This window comes from Syngnathus leptorhynchus, chromosome 13 (assembly GCF_054491065.1).
Source record: "Syngnathus leptorhynchus isolate UIUO chromosome 13, UIUO_Slep, whole genome shotgun sequence".
Classification (NCBI taxonomy): domain Eukaryota; kingdom Metazoa; phylum Chordata; class Actinopteri; order Syngnathiformes; family Syngnathidae; genus Syngnathus; species Syngnathus leptorhynchus.
In genome coordinates this window covers 3,506,098-3,529,103 of record NC_141207.1, presented here as the reverse complement: position 1 = coordinate 3,529,103, position 23,006 = coordinate 3,506,098, and the positions used below count along the sequence as shown (strand labels likewise).

General features: G+C 42.8%; 1 protein-coding gene across 3 annotated transcripts in view; it reads left to right on the top strand.

The window, feature by feature from the left end:
* hes1 (hes family bHLH transcription factor 1) overlaps positions 1-23,006 on the top strand; it is a 37,778-nt gene that overhangs the window by 936 nt on the left and 13,836 nt on the right. For all 3 annotated transcript variants that reach the window (XM_085927930.1, XM_085927932.1, XM_085927931.1), the window contains exon 2: positions 161-290. In XM_085927930.1, coding sequence (XP_085784056.1) covers positions 161-290 — 130 coding nt within the window. The remainder of the gene's footprint in view (positions 1-160; positions 291-23,006) is intronic.

The window sequence follows — 23,006 nt, the reverse complement described above, 5'->3', positions numbered from 1 at the left end:
CATTAGTTGCCCATTCCTGGCATACAGTGTACATTTAGTTTTTTATGTGTGTGTTGTGCCATGAAAACCTGGGCTCAGAAAATGCAACAGATATTTGCACTGTTTTGTCCCCTATTTTATAGTTTGACAAACGTCTATCCCCTTTTGTGTAAATTTGCAGATATGAACCTCTTGAAGGCAGCATCCAGTACCTTCCTTGCACACTTTGTGCATGGAGAAGTCTAATGTTTGCTCCAGGGATCACATTACCACACCAGAGATCTACAAGACAGCCCGCATCACCACCCAAGGTAAGACAACAAAAAGGATCCTCTGATGGCGGGTGCAGTCAACAGTGTGGTAGTTGTCTGAAGATGTCTTGGTGTGTTGGTCTTTCCTGCGTTTTTTCATTCTTCCGGGGGAGTGTGTTGACTCAGATGCAACGAGCAAACAGAACCGGGGTGAAACCGCGTGGGCGCTCCATTCTTATGGAGCTGCGGCCCAGTGGATTAGGCTAATGCTGGACCGTGAGGGGGTGTTGCAGGGCAGCATTCTGTGACAGGAGGTTATGGATTAGGGCTTTTTCGGGGCCCGTGTTGGCCAGAGGGACTCTACGATGGACGGATGGACTGATTCAGGGTGGCGGATCAGAGTCTGGGGGCAACCCAATCAGATCAGGACATGTTGACGAGGGATTATCAGGTTGCTGGAGTCGCTGAGGTCTGATTAATATTTGGGGAGGTATAGGGCAAGTCTATATGATGGAAATCTTTCATGTCCACCAAGTAAATTTATTTATATTTACAATATGTTGTGAGGAGTTCATCAGTGAAACGACTCTTGTAACATGCAAGATGTGTCACAAAAATTCCCGAGTGTGTGTTAGTCTTAGAAAAGAGTAAGCCAGGATGAATAAGATAAATCAACATAGAACAAAGACGGGTACATGTTAAATATTTCAAACATAACTCGTACTGGAAAGTCATGTCGGGCTAAGGAGTAGCACTATTGTTGTCATTGTTGTAACCCTCCAGAGTTGGATATTTGAACACAAATGGTGCAGCAACACGCATTTACAGACAATGTGACATACATTCTTTGTGAAAAACAACAAAAAAATACTGCGACTTACTGAGGAGTTTACAACTCCATGCATATCCATATGTTTGTATTATACAGTGTCCATTGAATTGAAACGTGGCATCTTTTCTTTATATTCTGCTTGGTTTTTATTGACTATATTTTTTTATATAATATATTATTTAGAATGCTATTTTTTGCAATGATTTTCTGAGCAGTTGGAATGACTTAATATTAATTATATTTCAGCTGATAAGATTTTTGAGTTAGAAGTATGGTCCCGAGACAAATGAGATTCCTATCTCAAGGCACTCCAAATACACTCAAAATCATTGCCCAGTTAAATTTGTGTTGAGCAGTTCATAGTAGAAACATGCTGTTCCAAACAAAAAAAGAAGCTCTTTGAGGTCATAGAGGTGAAAGGATACCTTACACAGGTACCCCAATCAATCACAAAATGTACTTTGAATAAAAAGACGGCGACAGATTTTATAGTTACTGTAGATTTAGAAGCCCCAAATCCCCACGCTCGAAGAAAGATCAGGTTCTAGTGAGTTCTGGCGATGGCACTGTTTGCCGGAAATCACCGTAGCATGATATCTCTGACATTTTTTTTGTCAGCTGAAATGTGAAAACCAGATTTGCTCTTTTTATTGGTTGCCTTTGAAATTTGGCACACTTGACCCTCCTCCACTCTCACTTTTTACTGCCTGCTGTGGTTTATTTCTGGAGGCCTGCCCAAGTGTGCCTGATGTTTACTTTGCCACTTGGGCTTAACACTTAATTGTGGTGATTAAGCGTTTGGACGAGATCTCGGAATACACCAAAGATCTCGTCTTCCTTGAAGACTTGAAGTCAAGCTTGTCGGTCCACAGTTGGACGGAGCTAGGGAAGAACAAATCAACCATTCTTGGCCTCGTGGTGCTCGTTTTACATCCAAAGGCACTGAATGTGAAAAATGACATCTACGTTTAGGGACGGAAAATGATACTCCAAGGAGGTCAGGTTACGTTGCGTTTATTCAAAACGCCAATGTTTTTCCTATTCTGAGCTAGAGGAAGAGTAAGCGGCCAAGTTGAGAGAGAAGAGTGAGACGTGACTGACATGTGGCGAGAAGGCACCGATCCATCTCTTGTCGAATTTGTCACCTCACCACGCTCCGTGTGTCACGGCCTGGCACTCTGCTGCCGTCGGGCGTGGGTGGCCTCCTGACACACGCTTCAAAGTGTGTGTCACGTCCGTCTGGGCTGAAAGAGCTCCCGAACACGCACCCACATAATGACGCTGACACGGACCCATCAGGCTCGTCACAGAGCCCAGACGGAGTCCCTGGCGAGCACGGCACATCGCATCTCTGCTTCTTTTCACCACCTCGTAGTCGTGGTGGTGCCTGCTCTTCCTCTCTGACTCCATGACAAGTGTGTCAGCAGCATGAGCGCAATCAATAAGCGGAATTACTGGATGCTTACGGGAATCCGGTCAACTTGCTAGGAGATATTTCAGAAAAATGCTCGAATGAAGACATAACACTTACGTAATGAACTCATACCAAAACGTTGTGAGGTGTGTGACAATTTGATCGAAACTCATTATGATACATTTCGATCAACATTACATAAGCAACACGTGATGTCCGAAACAGTTGAGACATCGTCAGTCGGACATAATCATTTGCATGGAAATGCCAAAGCATTTGCAACTTGTTCAAAAAAGGTAGAAGATGCTTTTTTATGTCCACAAATTACTGTAAACTGTGAAATGTTTTGGGATTATAGTTTGACATGAACCTACAGTTTAAACTATTAATACAGGAAAAATTATATCGTATAGCATCTTTCAAGGGACCAAAGGATTGGGGTCATTAAAATGTGTGTGTGTGTATTCATGTTGTTAAATGTATGCTTTGATGACAGATGATGCTTGAATGTATTTTTTTTAACTGTCCAGAAAATCAGGTTCACAGATTTTAATAGTAGTTTAGCACACCCCTGTCCACATCAACGGAGAAAATAGTTGGCTCGGCATCAACTTTGTCCCCGACTTCTAAAAAAGTCCGCTAGCTGAATTCATGTTTGGTGTAGAAATATCTGGCGAGTTCCATCCCCATCTCTCTTAAAGCTGTCATCTTCATTCTTTACTTTCCGGGCATCTGTTGAATGCAGGTGCACCTTGGCATGAAAGCAAACCAACTGTCATCAAGTAACAGACAGAACACGCCACTGTTCCTGCTGCTCAGACTTAGCCGAGATTCCGTGAATTCATCTGCAAATTTGAAGCCCAAGATTCATATTCAACGAGGAAGGCTGCTTGTGTTCGCATGGCAGATGCCGCTCCATTTGCTGAAACGTTACATATTCATTGGAGTGCATTCCTGCAGGTGTGTTTGGATGCAGCGATGTGCCCGAGATGCACCCACTCAGCATTAAGAGTCAAAGAAGGAGGGAGGCCCACTCTTCAGTGACAATACCCCCCCCCCCCTTTGGACCTTCTCTGTGGGTGTGAGTGGGAGGCATTTAAAAGCCATTCACACCCTGGTGAGACCCCCCAAAGACGCCCCCACATTCTGGGAATGACTACCTGCCCAGGAGCTCCCTCTCAGCCCATCTGTCCGAAGGAGATGCCCATCTCCTCCCTCCTTTCTCCACGGTGTTCCTTGAAAAGCTGCAGGCCTGAACAGACACACACACACGCCACTGGGTAATTGCTGACTCAGCTCTACGTTAGGCTGACAGTGCAAACGGAGCAAGGCAGGGTGTGCGTGGGACTGTGAGTGGAAGTGTGTGTGTAGGCGGGTGGGCGGGTGTAGGTGGTCAGAAGACTGCTGTCTGTTGTATTTGTCGAATCCATTGGTGTGTGTCGGAGTTAGTCGGTGGTTGGTTGAGCATTCATTCGAGGTGATGGATGTGCGTGAGGGGACAAATGAAATGTGTAGGCGGTTGTGGATGTGTGTCGGCGTGTGTAGGAGGAATTTAGTTGTTTGCAGGGGGCGGGGCATTGATGAAGTCATAAGAAAATTGACGATAGATTGTTATCATCCATGAAAATTTACATTTAGATCTTGGCAACATACGTTTGAGCTGGAATATTTGACATAATTGCATCTAAAGTCGATTTTTTTTCCACCCAAGATGGTCCATCCATGAAAATTTAATGCTCACTTGTTTTTTTTTTTTTCTTGCAACACGGTCTTATTTCTTCAAGAAAGGTCACAGGTTACTCCCAAAAGTGGCTCTGTAGGAAGAGCCACACTGTGACCTTCCTCCCAGCATGCTCGGCCCATTAGTTGAATTTAATCAGTTGTCAAACTCCAAATGCACTTTATCAAAACTTTTTGGGAGAACGGTATGTCAAAAGTTTTGGATTCCTCTCACCCTTCTGCTTTTAAAACTTAGTTTGCACAGAAACTTCCAAACTAACCCCCCCCCCCCTCCTCTGTCTTACAAAGAAGGAGAGACGCTGAACTCCATCCCCTCCTTAAGTAGGAGGATGACTGGACGTGAACGTTTTTTGGCAAGCAAGCATGCCGCCGGGTGCACACGCACGAGGCCTGGAGGCGTGGGAAAGACCCGAATGATTATAAGCAGTATTTGGTCCAGTTCTAACCTCTGCAGGCTTTGGTTTGGCTGGGTTGTCTACGCCCCCCCCCCCCCTCCTCCATACTTGTTTTCCTTCATTCTCCATGTGTGAGTGGAGGAATCACAGCAGAGGAGGCTAGCCAGGGAGAGGCCCACAGCTGCGGCCGCGAGGTCCCGGCTTGTTTATTTGGGCAAGCCAAACCAAAATAAGCTCCAGCCAAACGTTGCTCCTGAGGACTCGGCCCGCTGCAGCACTTTTCATCCCAATGAAGGCGAAAAATGCTCAGATTGAGGATGCGGCATTGCAAAGCTCCCAAAGTGTGACAGCTGCCTCATGTGTGGAGGAGGGAGTGAATCGCAGATTTGGACAGGATGGTCGGTTCATGTTCCCACACCTACTCCCGTTGTACAGTTCTTCACCCGTGCTCAGCAGTCGCTGAATGAGTTTCATTGTTGAATGTGACAGTGTTAGCTTGCCAAATAGAAACGCCTTCGGGAGGAGATCCAGAAACATTTCCCTTTTTTTTAATGCAAAAGGGAGACATTGTTCATCGTAAACCTGTATGGATAATTTTTGGAATGTTTTTTTTTTTTCCTGACAATTACTAGCAAAGCTCACTTCAGGGTATTTAAATGATTTTACATGTATAGAGGTTTATTAATGTGCACCGTCCATCTGAATAAAAGAAAATATTTTTTCATTAACAGATTAAGTAATTTCACCATTGCTTGTTGTATTTTTTTTTTTACAATGCAATACATTTTTGAAAAATGTAACCATATTTTTCCCTAAAAGAGTAAAAATCATTTCACCACTGCTTGTTGTAAAATTCAAAATATAAAATGCTCATTGTTCAGGGTTTCTTGACTTAACCCACTTTGTAAAATTCCAAAACATACTGTCAAGTAAATTCACATATGTTTTTCAAAATACAATTGAAAATAATTGCGGAAAATATCTACAAAGATAGACCTACAGAAGAACTTAAATGCCTTGGTTCACATTTTCCTGCTGTTTTCATTCAGCTCTTGATGTTTATTCCTCTTTTCACATGATTTCATCCACAAAGACGTTTTATCTTTTCCAGTATGTGTTGCGAAAAAGCAAGATGGCCAGAATGACTCACGAGTTTCATCATCAATGACTTTGATACTTGCTCAGTTGAAGTGCTCCAACATTTGCTGACAATGCACGACAGCTGTTTTTGTTTGTTGGATTCTGATTCGAAAAACCTCCAAGGCATTTGACTTGCGAAGGTTCCACTTCATTTGATATCCTTCCTTTTCTACAGACCTTTGTCCCATGATGCTAATGAGAGGTGTAGCCTCTCCACCAGTTGTTTAAGGCTGTTAAGCCTTAAGGCACATTTGGAAAGCCCATAAAATGCATAGTCACAGAAAGTCTTTGAGTTACCCACCTGGCCTGCTATCACTCAGGTGATCTATATTGAGGATCCTTTTTACATGCAGAATAACAATATCCCCATCCTGCTTTCGTCATAACATTACCCCCCCCCCCCCTCAATTTAAAGGTCAGCAGACTCAAAGGTGAACAGGTTCGCCCCAGGCCTTGCTCAGCTGCGTGATTGACAACTGCCCGCCCACAGTTCCTGCAGCCGCCAATCAAGCCGCTTTACCCGGGCGTCCGTTGCTGGCTGTAAAGTTGACAGCTGACTAGTTGTCCCGCTTCTCTTATTCGCCACAGCCATCCCACCCATGTTTCGTCCTTGGCTCGTGCTCAAGGCCTCACCCGCCATACCCGTCTCCTCTTGACCTACTACATGAAGCCGCTGCAAGAGTCAGTCTTCACCTGTCCGTCCTTCCGTCAGTCAGTCAGCACCTGAGGTAAAAGCCCTCCAAGTGTTTGGCACCTGGCGGGTCTGACTATGTGGCCCACAAGAGAGGACATGTGTCAGTGGATCCCACAGACAAAGCTGATGCCGTTGCTGGGGTTAAAGGAGGGGCAGCTGTCCATCAGACCTGCTCCACCCAAACATTGACCACCACTACCACCAGCACATGTCAGCTTCTGGCTGATTGATTGCCTCAGTAGTGGTGTAGAGTTTCAGAATCCTGGAACTCCTGTGTTTTGTGAAACGGAACGTAATCTATATTGTATGATTTTTATTATACGCATTACTTCCCAGCTAGCCGCTGGATGCTCCAAGCCATTGAATACCTTCAGGGGATTTCTCCATCTCGACTGAAATGAAAATGCAAACATTTGCACACCGCTTCCTCACTGTTATTTACATCCCCCCACCCCGCCTCCCCCAGCCCAGTTTTCCTTGACTCGTCATTCTGAAGTCTGACAGCAAGTGGGTGACTTTCGACAGGTCACATTGAGCTCTGGGCAGGAAAGGAGTTGGCTTAACAATAGAGAACATGTGTCTGTTGGAGGGCAAGCCTCAACTTGTCCGTCCATAACAACCACCCACCACAACAACCCCCCCCCCCCCCCCCCCTTCAACCTTGGTGCATCTGTTGCGTACTATGTGAAGAAGCATTTTTGATATTGTGTTTTGTCATCATTTTATTCCACTCCTTTATTCCCATTACAGGCATTGAAGGTGGGTACTCAGACAATGCACTGGATTGAAAGTGTATGCCTTGCCTATGATTGCCATGTTCACACAACCACGTTCTCCTCATCAGTGTTCTGCATGAGAAGTACTATTTAGGACACTCACTGGTTCAAGATCTCCCTTTCAAAGATGACTATTTCAAGTTTAGACTTCATTCAGTGTGTAAACACAATTCCTAGTCTCCCGCACTAAACAAATGAATCAGAATACTGTATGAAATACTATATTGGTTTTGTGTGGGGAAAAATGTTTTGTCTTATTGGAGAACGCTTTTGTTCTGCCAACAGCAAATCTGGTGAAAATTGCCTTTAGATTAGCATAATTCACTGTTATTTGATGACGTTCTTTTCTTGCGTCACTCACGACGCTACGTGTCGAGGTGGTTGTGAGTGTGTGTGAAAACAACAGAAAGTGTTTGAGCACATAGTAGGAGGTGGTGATAGTGCCCTTAATACTGAGGAATATCTCACTGTTCAGTCTGTTGAGAACACAAGTGTTCTAGCACCATTATAAAACACATTATTCTGTCTACAACTATTTTTTTTTTTTTTTATGAATTTCAAAATGTTACCACATATGGAATGCACCCAGTCCAGCTTGTGTGTTGCGCTTCAAAAAAAACGCTGTGATTTCTCTTGACCTCTGGGACATCAGGGCTATTATCCACCAAACCACTGTTTCAGAAAGTTCTCCATCAGTGACCACAGATAAGCAGAAAACGTGAAGCAATCTGACACTCTCCTGCATTTAGCATCAATATTCTGTGTTGCTTAGTCACTATCTCCACACCCAGAATTGCCTAATTGATCCAGGAGGATTGTGTCATCATCTGGTGATGCTAATTTGCAGCCTGGCCTTTTTCAAGACAGATAGAATGAAATATTGTTTTGGATGATATTTGCTATTAGTATTGGTTATTTTGTGCAGTTGTTGTGTGTCTGTGAGTGTTTGTGTTTTGAGTTGATCCTGTTTGTTGGTTGACAAATGTCCAGCATGGAAGTCTAGTATTTCAAGCATGCCTGTGAAATATCACTTTGGAATTTGTGCATCTCTTGCATTTCATACGTTAATTTTTTGTTCTTAAAGATGACTGGAGGATTTCAGGACAAAATATAGATTACAGATTTTGCGATTTTGATTCAATTCAAGATGTTCTTCAAATCAAGCTTTAGTACAATATTCAACTCTGTGCAGCATTTTCTTTGATATTCTAAAAAATACTTCTTATTTCTCCTCAGTCCACTTATGTATCAGTCAAGCCCTCACTTTAGTTCCAAGAGAGAAATTTTCAGTATCTCTTGACATATGTAGGAGTTCATATTTCTTGCAATTGGTCTCTTTTAATAACACTCTGATATGAGATATTACAATATTCTATTTTTGCTACCACCCCCACTTTAAAATACATTTAAAAATAGTTGAACAAACAAATGACTCAGCTTCTGATTTCAAAACTTATCTATCAATTTATTATTTGTATATGTGATTTTTGTAAGGCGTACATACATTTCAATAGATTCATATTCAGAACAACCCTCTGGGGGAAACCATAACTACGATGTACCCCTCAACAAAACTGAGTTTGAAACCCCTGGATTAGGCCAACAGAGATTCCCTTGCTGGCCGTGACTTCACACCGCCGACTGCCTTTATTAAAGTTCATTTGAACTCAAATGGACTCTCCAGTAGTAACTCTGTTGCCCGTGAGCAGATATGCCAGAAATGAGCAGTGCCTTTGAATTAAATCCACCATGAGAGTTTACAGCGACAACCGTGAGCTTTCCATAGAAGTGGAGCAAGAGTGGAGAGCACATTAAGGGTTTCCTTTTGAGACTTTGTTGATAATACCAGCCGGACTATCTTGGATTTATCCATATCCCCAAAACAGAAACCAGAATAGTTAGGCTTTGATGGCTTGTAATTAATTACCAATTTACAGAGTCCACAACTTTTTATTCAACTCCAGTGTAAGCTGTATGCGGCGATCCACTGTCAGTTTAGTGCTCCATCAATTAGTTTTCTAGCTCAGTAGAAAATAGTGCAGGGCCAATTAGGGAAAATAAGTACAAGACAGACAAGCCAGCTTGGGTGATAAATCCTCAAATAAAATCCACATAATTAAGACTTTCCCATTCAGTGCTCTTAATTGGTCATTTCAGCCCTCTGGTGTTTAAGTTCCATTATTTCAAGGCTAGCGATTCTTTGCTTGCTCGGTGAACTGCTCCATTGTGGTGGGAAGACCGATTACCATAGGCTCAGCGAGGGCTTTCGCAGCCGCATGCGCAGCGCCGGTCTCCCAAGGAGAGGTTAAGGAGAAGAGTCAGCGGCTCCCTGGGCCCTGCGGACTTGCTCTTTGCCACCATGTCATCCATTCTGCACCCTAATCGAGTTATCAAATCAACAAATCTCCCATCAGGGGCTCCACAGCTGACAGTCTGAGAAAGACATCCACAGGAGCTACAAATTTTCAGCAGCAGGCCATTGCTAAGAAGAGCAGAGGCACCTGTAAAGGTCTCCTCTTCTGCCTATGGACAAGGCACTCCCGCTGGGCATCACACTGCTTTTTGGCCCCTGGTCAGCCAAGACCAGGCAAGCAGGAGCCATAGTTAATGCTGTTCACAATAGGCTGGGCACACAATAGAAGCACTATATCACAAAGACTGTCAATAAATTTAAAGTCAACCCACAAACAATTAGCTCAAAGGGCAACATAGTTTCATGGCCGTAGGCATCCGCTTTGCAGAGGAAGGGAGACAAACTGTCCACCCACACGCCAATGGCAGCTGGTGATTGTGCCAAGTGAATACGATCACAGACTGCCAAAGATTACCACATGACCTCGGAGTGTGTCCTGCCAAGATGTACCACATGCTAAGCCATTCCTCTGGTCATGAGACTTTTTTTCTTTTTGAAGAGGAAATGTCATTGTGGTCATATAGAGTTACATCGTTTATTTGTTGCATAATTAACATTTGTGATTATATTGCAACTGTCGCCTTTCCTTGAAATCATATTGTATAGACCCTTTGTTGGACTAAGATTATATGCCTGATATCAACCAGTAGAAATCATTGATTTGGGCTTGGCCTTGAAAATGTCGGTGGACTGGAATCTCTGATGTTCACTTTTCCAAAAGGATATCCTTTTACTTTTACCAACAGACGGCTGGTTTTGAAACATATTCCCAGATGAAAGAAACTTTAACAACAACTGTGCCAGATTTAAGGGCAGCCTCTTTGCATTCTCCTTGTCCGGCACCTCCATAAATCACACGTCTGCCCACCGCCGCGCAGCTTGATCCATTGGACGGGAGCCAAGCCCGTGTCCGAACAAGGCCCTGACCCATGAACCTTGGCCGGAGCTCTTGGGCCAATGGGGCGATGCCATCAGAACTGCGACCCCAGAAGCCAGGGCTACCTGCTGTTCCGGCACAATGCAATTGGACACAGCCATCAGAATGATGGAGCACAGGGAATTTTCCACGCTGACCACTCCAATAGCTGCTGACCGCTCCAACTAATATCACTTCAGCCATTCCATAATCCAAAAGCCTTGAGGAAAATTTAGCTTTTAGGCTATTTTAGGCTTTTCTGTGGTTTGGCCTAAAGTGGCTTATTACTTGCAATAGGTGAAGGTCTTTCTCAGGTGTGAAAAATGAAGAATATTTTGCTGGTCTCTTTGTATTATCTCAAAGTTTATTTCAGTTTGTGCAATTGATGAACAGATTTAAGACAAAAGCGTATGAACCTTTACTTCCCTTTGCCATTCATCACTCAATTTACATAGAATGGTTCGTTTTTGCCTGAGGTGTTGTCTTTTCAATCACATTGTCTAAGGTGGTTAGCTCCTGCTGACATTTATTCCGTCTGTCTCCACTTCTCTTTTGTTAATGACACAAAGTTCACGCTGGTAGTATAATTCCCAACATTAGACCAAACTAATAAAGACTCTGCAGGATGCTCATCCCATGAAGTCCTGACCTGCTGTTTGCCTATCAAGAAGGAAGGTGTGCCAGGGATTGGCTTGGCTCTGTGTAAACGGAGGGCATGCTTGAGTATTGACATAGGTGCCCCCCTCCGCACACCTTCATCCAAAACACACACCTGAGTGACCCCCCTCCACAGTTACACAATCGGCATCCTCCATGTCCTGCCGAGTTAAACTCTCCGTGCAAACAAATTCACTTTAGTGGCAGGCGGCTTAGGCAGATCGTTTGTTTGAGCAGAGGGTTGTGTCTCTAGATTTTCAGAAAGGCTGAGTGATTTTTATCTTGGGGAAATTGCATTACAGAACCATGTGAGAAAGAACCACCTGAATCCAAACATTTTGGAGATTGGACCCGACAGGCTTTACCTTTTGCCTATTAATACAGCACTTGGTAAAAACTCCTCTTTTCAAAACTTGATGAAAATACTTTTCATTTTTTCAGTGATAATGAATGCACATGTGCCTCTGACCTAAGAAGTGTGAAATCGAATCACTCCCACAGCTTGACCACACTTTGAAATTATCTTTTGTGCTATTCTTGAAAAGCGTCAGAGTTGTCTTCAAAGCGTTTTCAATATAGGGCAGTAGATCCCATTACTCATCTCCAGAGAAGTCTACTTTGGGGTCTTGACACTATGAAAGGGATTGTGGACACTCTCCCTCCTAAAGTCTTCTAAGCTGCCCACCGAGATGAACATAGAGGGGAGGTGGGCGTGATATCGTCCTCTTAATAGGCGAAGCTGGTCGGGCAATCCGATTGCAGCATCTGCCTGCATTGTCAAACGAGAAGAACTTAATGGAGGAACGAAGCACCAAACGCTTAACAGGACCAGATGTGGACAGAGATGGATGGTTGGAAGGTCACAGGCTTCGACTGGCCAGCAGTCGTTTCTTATCTCTAGCCAATTGATTGGTTGTAGGCCGCTAGTCATCAAATATGCTCAGGGCTTCTTTTATTCAGTCAAAAGTAGTCAGCAGTCATGGTCAGTGAATGTCAGTGTAGATACACAACTTTCAATTGGATATGAAAGAGACCAAATCCGACTTAACCTGCCAGATCACTTTGAAGAGACTTTATTCTTGTCGAGAAGAAAGGGTGCCGGAGAAATCATCCCTCTAGCATCCAGCCCAAGAATTCTACAACCAAACATATATGATAGTCTCTGGGGCATGAAATGCGGCAGCCCAGGAGGATGTCCGCACTCCAGGGATCTAATGCAGTACAATTCTGCAGTTCCTTGGCTCCTTTGGGTTCTAGCAGGTGGTTGAGTCAACCCACAATTAGTCAACTAAGCCCATCGGAGCATTACCTCTGTTCACATGAACTCAAATGGAAAAGCCAGCAGGGTCTCTCTTTTTCGGGTTGGTTAACTTTATTGTTTCAATTTAGGTTTTGGGATGTTAATAACATCTAAATCCCGACTTAGTACCAAAGATCTTTTCATGCAATGTCAACAAAAAGACTGGCACATGCATGTAGTGACAAATAGCTTCACCGCATGGTCATTCAGCTAGTTGTGAGTCCTTAGAGGAGCGCTAGAACAGTCGATACTATAACGATGTGAAAAGGGCGACTGTTTGACTCCAGCGCTACTCGCCTATACGTTTACTCATCATTATGCACCAAGTTCTTTGGTCAATGGCCATCTGTTCAAGAACCTTTACCGCCTCACCTTTTAATCTTGGTTTTGGAATTGGTTCTCTTATTGGGGAGCTTTGAGCTCCTGGATGAGAGTGAAATTAATTGTGTGTTAAGCAGAGTGGAATTAATCGCTTCTACTGAAACCTGTTGCCAATGCTGGCTTAGCCTTTGCCGATCCTCCTGATCCTGCTTGTTACAGGAGCTTGGCCATTGTAGACGGTGAGATGATTGTGTGGTTTCAGCCTCTTGTTTCTGGTTCTTTTGTTTTGGGGGGGAGCGCAGGGATCCCCGCCTTTGTCTGTGCTCATGTTCCTTTCAGGCAGTATCACAGCTGGCCCCTTTAATTCACCAAAGACACTGGGTGACCCTACCCCCCAGGAGGCTACTGTAAACACACCCACCGCAAATGAAAAATACCACAAACCACGTTACAACATTGACACGTGTATCATGAACAAGGTGCTTTTAATTTGTCTGATTTGCCAACACAACAAAATCATGTAGCATTTTTTTCCTAAGACTGCAGTAAATCTTGCGAAATCTCCATAACAGACATTTCCTGTCCTTTATCTTTATTGTAGTCAAATTTTTCTTATACTCTATCCCATTAACAAACCCAACTTTGAACAAAATAAATCTTTTGAGGTGTTCCTGGGAATCTCCTGCATGTGTTGTCTAGCCATCTGCCAACTCTAAAGATGCAGACTCATTGAGTACCCCAAATGGTACTCGTATACGGTCAAACAATTACCCTAAACAGCTTGGTAATGGTTTTACAGTGTCTAGAATGATGGCCTGCAAAATAAAACTACAGGATTCCCACAAAAACCTTACATGGCTGTAAATATGTATTAACCAGAAAATAGGCCTTGTGTGGGATCATTTAGGGGAGACAAAGACAGACCTCCTGACAAAGAGCCAAGTTGTGGTAAAAAAAGAGGGAATGCTACTTAGCTAATGAGCTGCTGCATAGAAATGTAAAGAGCTGAAATTTTAGGAGGAGCAATGGCCCCACTAGTCAAGCCTGATAAACTGCAAGGAGGCTACAGACGTTTAGGCCACTTTGCCGACTAACCATTGTGTCCATGTTAATTCACTCGGCCCCATGTCGTTGCTCTTAAACAGAATTCAGGAAATGAAATAATAAACCACAGAAACGCCAGCCTTTTGTTGAGTCTACCAAGAAAGCCAATTTCCTACTTACAAATAATAAAAGATCAGCTTTAGAGAACAAGCCAGTTGAGCTCAGGGTCCTTCAATGTCAAGGACCTTGTCACAAGAGTTCCTACTGAAACTTATAAGAATGGTCAGCCATTAAGAGGAATTGATGTAGAAACCCTTGAGTCCAAATAATATAAGATCATTGACTTTAAGACACAGATGAGCAATAAGTCTTTTCCAAGCTTTATTTTCAATGCTTATCTGTAGTAACCCCAAAAAAGCACAATACAACAACAAATAAAACACAGAAAATATTTCTGTTTTTTAAATTCATTATTCTATATCAAAAGCAATGTTTTATGTTTCATGGTGGAAAAAAAAACGGATTTTCACAATGGTATTGAAAGCAACATCTAGTCTAAAACACAAAAGGGCAAAACGATTGGGACAGTTGACTGATCTCTTAATTATCTCATCTCAATGGTTGAATTAAGGGAGTATCTGTGTTTTGTGCTGGTAAAACGGGAACTTGGAGATTAAACCGTCGATTGAAATGTAAAATAGTTTTCTCCATTCCACATAGCCTCAGTGCGAACCTTGCGTGAAACAATGCTCCTACTTTCAAAGACTGAGCGACAGACGGAGCTAGAAAATTGTAAAGAATCGTCAAAGGTAAAAGGAATTGAATATGGTCAACTGTGCCGCATTTCACAACACACTTTCAATCTTTTAATGGACAAACAATCATTTTTGATTGAGTCTCTGTGTGTAACGATATAGAGGAAGGTCTATAGAGGAACGTCTTGGGATTTACTGAACTATTTAGTAGGTATTTTATTGGAAACAAAAAAAAACTTATTGCACACTTTGGTGATGTTTTAGCCCAGCTAACAGTGTTCTGCCATTTCTTCTCCCTGTTATCTACAGATGGCGAGGTTTTTTTTTTTTTTGCATTCTTATGTTTTTCAGTGCCCCTTAATTCCAGTGTGATTGGGGTCACATAGACTGCAGGTTGCCCTCAACCCACTTGAGCACCACCCCGATCCCTCATTCAATCTGCTACACTGGCAGCCCCAGTCCGATGAGCAGATGTGGGATGTGAGCCTGGTCTTCTCTATCCTCTCTGTCAACACATCGCTTTCTTTGCCACTATGTCTCTCACAATAGAAGAAGAAGCAAAGCTCTTTTGTTTAAGATGAGTTAAATGGTCAGGACAAACTCCATCTGAAATAGATTGAGCCATTTCAAAGGGGGTTCTATATTAAAGACTGTGTGAGACTCAAACTACCAGTCACAAAATGAGCTCCATTTTAGGCAATATAAATGAGATTAATATGATGACATGCAATAGGGCCTTCCTGTTTGGACAGGCACAGTTTTTTCCCCCCCCTGGAAATCATGTAGTGTGTATTTTTTGTATGTTCGCTAAAAATGATTAGCAGAATTGTTTTTCAATCACAAGGTCCTTAATGGAATGAGTGAGACTTAGTAGAGTAGATGGATGCTACTGTTTGGAAAATGAATTTGTGACTCATGCTTGTCCTTTAGACCTGCAAGTGTAAAAGACATTCACACCTCTTTAGTGCAGTCACACTTGATTATGCATATGGTCGCAACACAAAGTAGACACGGGACATTTTCTGTTCATCAGCTGACCTACATTACAAGATGATGTGACAAGCAAAGGCTTGTCTGCAATAAATGTTAAACTCCAGTCTTGTGACTCTCCATGGGTGATGTTCCCCTTGATAGGTCAGTTCAGTACGGTGCCAGAGCGATGCATTTGGGTCATGTGGTTTTGGGGCAGGGCTTTGAGGGTTAGTATCACCATCAATGTGCTTTTACACTGATGGTCAAGTCATGGGAGTCTTGGCATTCCGGAACATTAACTAATGAGAAAGACGATACCAGCGACCAGAACTTGTAGCAATTTTTTTTTGTCAGTGGTAGGATGTGAACTGTGTTACTTCAGAAGTAATTTTGACCCATCTATTATCTGAACCGCTTCATCCTCACATCATGATTATGTGGATTGATATTGAAATTACAATAATTCAAATATTGACTGATTGACTGATCAAAATGTTGTATTTGCTCAAATTACCAAAACACAACTACTCAAAACTACATCCCTGCACATTCATCACCAGATTTTTGAACACTTCATTCTTTTTGGACAAGTACAAATCTGACCTCCTCAGCTAAACTTGGACAGCGGCAATCTGATTTCGTGCCATATCGTGTAAATGTGTGGCAGTAAAAACTCCTTGAACCTTGAAAGACAGACAGATAAATTGAAAGAACAAACAGAAAATAAACTAGTAACAGAATAAAATGAAAATATTCTAAAATAACACCACCAATAAATAAATACATTTATTAATTGATACATAAAAATAGCTACCGTTTGTTTTTATCACCTGCAGTCTAATAAATGTGTTAAGCACTGTCGCTATGCTCTTAACTATGTTCTATTTCTGTTTTCGCCCATTGTGGGGAAGTAAAATTGATCTAGCGCTGCGATGTTATGGTTGCTCATAAAGTGGATAACTACGCCTCTATGGTGCATCCATGGTGTAATGACTGCTTAATGTCTATATTTGCTTTTAATTACAGGCCACATTTTGAGTTTGCGTACATGTTTAGCATACAACCACCATTCAGAACTCCTTTATATTGTTATTTCCGTTATGCACTTTTTCTACAATGAGGATGTGCTATGACAGTAGTTTGGGTGTGTGCTGGTCTTATTGCAAGAATGGAAGTAAGTGTGCCATCTATCAGCCAGCTTTGCCCCGACTGTCTCCCGATGATGATATCACTGGAGCCAGACGAATAGAATCCACACAGACCTGCACAAATCTTGGCGCCTCGCCTCAGGCTGCACAGGTGACTCACCGTGGCCCCATTGGAGTGTGTCATCTCAAGAGTCTGCCTGTGAGTGGCGTCAGTGTGTGCGTTTATGAGCGTAAGAGAGTGTTGCTGAAACAGACCATGATTTAGCCACTGACCCCATGGAGCGCGTCTCTCTTATGAACTCATCTGTGACTCAACTAATAGCCAAACCTGCCGCCGATTTAGCCGTGACCTCATCACCTCACAGTCGCACTGCAACTTTATGGATGTCACTGTCTGCATCACTCCTCTGGGGATAAGTGGATGTGTACATAACGCCATCTTTTCTCACCTCATCTGTCAGTTCAGGTCCAGACAAGGTCCACTGGTGAATCTTGTTGCTTTTGGAAAATATTTTTTTTTTGCAAAAGACAAATCATAACTAAGATGATCAAATGAGTTTAATAATTGATCTATTGGCGAGACTGTAGTGCAGTGAATCTGCAATACTCACAAGGATTAGGGGCCAAACTCTGGATGGAAAACATTAATGAATGATGGACCCCTTTGTAAAAATGTTTTCATAATTGCCTATATTAATAGTTTAGTTCCACAAGGAAGAAATATTATTTGTATTTTAAAAGATAGCTCCTCCAGATCTTGACACATTTGGTTGGCTAGTGCTAGCGTGGGGGTCATTTTGAGACACAATCCAGTTCTATAAAGTTGTTGACCTTTGACAGCAGCTTTAAAGAATCCCGGATTGCCTAAAAAACCAAATGATCCGGGATAAAGAATTGACATCTCAAGCTCCAAGTGATTAGTTTTGTTTAAAATGATGGAATGGGGGTGATTGTAGAGTTGATTGCGGCACACAGAAGTGTCTTTTATGGCGTCATATCAACACGACATGAGAATAAAGTGGTCGGTTAGGGTCAAAGCTCTGTTTTATCATCCCGTGTGGGTGAACCTGCCCGCCTGCTGTTGGATGATGTTTATAGTTCTTATCAGGCTCCACAGCAGCCATGCATACGTGCACAGACAGACAGACACACACACACATACACACACGGACGCACACGCACGTACACACACACGCACGCACGCACGTACACACACACACTCTTGTCTAAACATACAATCCTCTGCCCTCTTGATTGCTTTACTGGGAGAAACTGCACACAAAGCAAACAAACATGTGCACAGACACACTCATGCTTAAGCACAGTTCCTGTGGCCTTGCAGTCTTTTCCCACACTGATAGCAATCTGGAGTATGCCATAAAATGTCGTCTTGGATCACAGGGCACAACAGAGGCACTCCTCTTGTCTCTCAACCCACTTAGATCGCTCACAGCTTGCACGTCTGATAAGATGACCGCGTTGCCTTTCTTTAACCCTTACTAGCACCATCTTTTGGGCCTCCTCAGTCATTATTTTCTATTTCCAACATTCATGGAAAATAAAAACAACACCTTAGCTGACTGCAAGTTGTACTGTACGTATAGCTACTAATATAAAATTAGCCATAGTCTCCTTGACCTTTTCTGTCATATCAGCTTTTCAACTGCCTCCCCCGACAAAGATAAGATGAAATATCTTAGCTATCTCTATGATGTCATGATTTAATGTCCAATTAAAAGGAAACAGAGGAAACTGAGATAGTTTCAACTGTACTCTTCCGAATATTTACGGGTGTTCGGGCCTGTCCAGCCTTTTTCCAAATGTAAATCATCTGACCTCTTTTGAACCACACGGTGTCATAAAGCAAAGCCACCTCGACAGGACCATTAAGTGGGCTTTAATGGCGCTCCTTGGGGCTACCCTTTAAGTTGTTGATTGTTTGAAGATGTATGGACAATATGTCATGTAAAAAGAAATAATAGTCCTTGCAAAGAAAAGTCCAATATTTGCTTTGGCTTCTGAACGCCCAACCAACATGATTCTGATAATGCTGTACTCTTCAGCGATTGTTGCTCACTTGATAGAGTCCAGTCCAGCGAGCGAAAGTTTGAATACCGGCTCTGACAGTTTGAACAACAGTAAACCTTCAACTACTCCCAAGTCTGCATTGTATATGAGAAACTATTCACGATTGCCTTATCTGCTTCCTGTGTGGACATGTGTTGTGGGTTTTTTTAAACATCATGACTGCATATCTGTGCGGGGTGTTTGTAAGTCTGTAAGTGGATGTGGAGATGGCCGATCCACACAAATTGTTGATCTGCTCTTGGCGCCTGACTCTAGCTGTGTGTGCATGTGTGTTGGCGTATGATTGAGTGGGCTTGTGCTCGGAGGAGGTGAGGAAACAACTACTTTGAACCAGACTTAAAGTTATTTTGATGTCCTTTTTTTGTTTTTTTTGTTGTTTTCCTAAAACGATTATTCTCAGATCTTTTGATGTACTCGTCTTGCATTGAATTTGGAGAAGCAGAAATCTGAGGGCAGTGGATCAGCGAGGTATTGATGGGACCGATCTCACATACGTCTCCAGTGGATTTGGAATCTGAACAGGTGTCAGTTTTGTTTTGGACATCTATGACGAGACACAGCAGACATACAGGTAGTCCGTCCTCCAGCTGGAAGACAGATGGAGAGAGAGCTGCTTATGTCATCAGTTCAGTGTGAGCAAGAGAGGGAGTAAAAGTGAACGTGCCTCGACAGACGTGTTTTATGACGTTGGTAGGCCGGCAGACGTGTGGCAGGTGTACGTGTCATTTTAAACCTTGTGGAGCGTCTCGTTGGAAAGACAACTGAAAGTGTCTTCTGCAAAAGCTGCTAAGAGAAAGATAAAAATGAAACACAACTTGTTGCATACATAAACAAAACAACCCAATTCAAAATTGTTTTTGTTCTTGGTCATCTGCTGTCAACCAAAACCATACGTTCTTTATGAAGACATCTGTGTCGAGTTGCCAAGCAGTCTGTAATTTCTCTATGTATTATATGGCCCACGATGGATGGATGGATGGATGGATGGATGGATGGATGGATGGATGGATGGATGGATGGATGGATGGATGGATGGATGGATGGATGGATGGACCACAAACTATTTTGTTCAGGCATTTGATTTGCAAAAAAAGTGTACAATTAGAGTTTATATGATGTCATTTTTTGTGTTTGACAGCTTTATGATGTGGTCAGAGGTTCTAATAAAATGATTTTCTTTTCACCTGGAAACAGGCAAATCATCTTATTGAGGCAAGCAGCCTTTCCACAAAGAGACGATGTCAACGTCTTTGGTGCCTCCCTGTCTCTTAAGGCTGTTTCTGACAAGCGCTTTGTGTAGTTTGGCTATGTGTATTTGCTTGTGGGTGTCTTTGTCTGTTGTGGAGTGTCTAGCGTTGGCATAGAAACCGTCTGCAGGAAACAGCAGTTCAGGCGGCGCTCCGCTGGCAGACGCTCTCCGCTCACTTCCTGTGTGCTGTGAGGCAGGCAGGCAGGCAGGCAGGCAGGCAGGCAGGCAGGCACACGCACAAACACATACACACACTTGCAGAAGGTTGAAGCGAGGCTGGACGCTCGCCTGGAGAGCGGTCAAACGGAATGAGAGAGCCAGGGAGGAGGGAGTTCAGCAGAGAGCAGCACTTTCCCACAGTCGAGGGATTTGACACATGGCTCTCACACATTCCTCAGCCCTGCGGCCGACCAAGCCGAGGCTCTCAGGGAAAGTAGGGAGGAAGAGAGACAGGAGGAGGCGGAGGAAGGTTCCACCCTTGGCACTTGAAAACAATATGGAGATATTGTGCGACTGTTTTTCTATATCTACACGTAGATTCAACTTCTGTTCTTTATACAGTCAGAGAATCAGAGAAAATTGTGAGAGGACAGTTGAGGATGAGCAGCTTTGTGGAGAATGTTACTTTTAACAGCAAGAATGAGAAATTTATACAAGACACCAAAATTATATTGAGTCGATAATTTAATATGCTGAAAAAAAATGGAAATAAAGAACGCTTATTCATTACGCTGTCAGACTGAAATAGCATGGTGGTGTTTGTTCTTTTTTTTTTCTGCAGATGTTGTTTTGTGGTCCAGTAACATTTATTTGCTAAATATGACTTTATAATTTGTTTATACCTTATTGTATTAAAGTATTCAAATGAAATTCATGTTCACTGCCTGTCACACACATACACACAGTTGACTAAAGTGTACGAAAAATGTAATTGAACAAATCTTATTACTGGCCTCGAGCTGAACCTTGTACCTCCAACACTTTTTAGGAAACCCCATAAAGGTCATTGATATTGCATCATCAAATCCCTCGGTAATTTGTATAAATAACACCCAAATGTGTGGACTAACCGATAGTATAATTTTTTTTTTTTTTTTTTTTTAAATAGAAAATTTACCATATTGTGACTTATGAGGTTTCGGCCTGACATTAGCGACCATGCTCCTATTTATGTGAGCCATCTATGTAACATTATATCGATCTTTTCTATGACCCCATTTCAGTTGATGCATTGTCCATCCCATTAGATAACCTTTTCACAAAAATGCAAGCTAATAAATCGAATAGAATAAACATTCTACACTGTGCTCTCTACTTGAATACAAGGCATTTTCCCGGCCTAGCATGGCGATGAAAAGCAGAGATAAAACAGTCACAGGACTCGGTCCGTTTCTCCTGTCTGTGTCATTCGACGTAATCAAGCTCATTATGTAAACGAAGAACCATGATTTTTAGTATTCAAGAAGAGGTCAGGCCGCTATAATCTCTGTGAAATGTATAATAATCCAGAACAGAGAGAAATCAGGAATGTGGTCTTGTGGTTCTGAATGTCACTGTCTGGCTCTTTGTTGTGTGACCTGTAGGTCTGTCTTGTCGTGTTCACCCTCAGTGTTTCCTTAAATAAATGTTCTGCTTGGCAGCATTTTAAAAGGAAGCCAAGGTCAAGCCCTCCTTGACAGTTAGCACGCAGCGTGCCCTCAGACCACCCGTACGTACTTATGACTGAGCGTGTGCGTGTTGGTTCTTGAGCGAGCAACCGCACTAAAGACCCGACGAGGCGGGGGAACGGCTTGCCGAATGGAGTCAAAAGTCATCAGACTCGGTCTTTCTTTCTTTTTCTTATTACATGAGCGGTGGAACTTACTAAATTGCCAATTCAAATGTCCCTTCGCCCTCTTCCAAACAGTTGCATGGAATTTTGAACGTTTCACTTGTGTGTTCATTTACAAGGTATCCAGAGAGGTAAAAGAATGTGGTCAGTGTTAAAAAAACAACAACAACAACAAAGCTTTGCAGGAGGCAATCGATAGTTGGCGAGAACTGTGCTGTTATTCTTCCCTGCATGCCTGTGACACCTTGACACCGCATCTTCCTGCTAATTACGAGTCAGCAGTCACTTCCTTGTCAGCACATCCTCATGTGTGTGTATGATGGCCCAAGAGGTCAGCTGGACTGATGAGCCAGGTCAGTAGAAATAGGAAGGGATGGGTGGGAATGTACATGATGTTTGTGCGTGATGCCACGGTCATAGGTGCGGTTCATCGGCCTCGTGCCTCTTATCTCCTGCCAGTTGTTTTTCTTTCAATGGACACTTGAGGACAGCTGCTCAAGAGTTTAGTGGCATAGAGGCAAGTTGTTGAATGAAATTATATTTTTGGAAACGGTTGAAAATATGTGCATGGTTATTTGACATTAAGGTACTGTTGTCCTTTTTTTTTTTTATATAAAGTGACAATTGCATCCTTTGGATGTTCTTTAAGGCTGAGAAAATGATGTTTTGTTGGCAGTAATCACAGTTTTTTCTTAAACACATACATGGGTGTATAATACCACACAGGCACACGTGCACACACACAAGTCCCAGTTTGGGGACGTGCATGAACGGGTACTTTGATGTTTCCTCAACACGTTTTGTTCAGCATTGGCAGACACCGAGTTGTACGAAAGCGTTGGGCGAGCTTGCGTGTGAAGGCGGCGGATTAGAGGCTTTCTAACGAAGGCTTTTTTGATGTGAGGGCCCCAATTACCGTACGGTGCCCTCGAGAAAGAGGGGGGGGGCACAATAAGGAGAGGGGTTTCCCGTTTGGGATATTCAGAGTCCATCTAGTGCAACAGCTTAGATGGCCTTGACTCTACATTACTTTATTCCTAATTGAGTAGACTATCACCTTCTTTCCATGTCTGTCAAGACTTGAAAGGTTT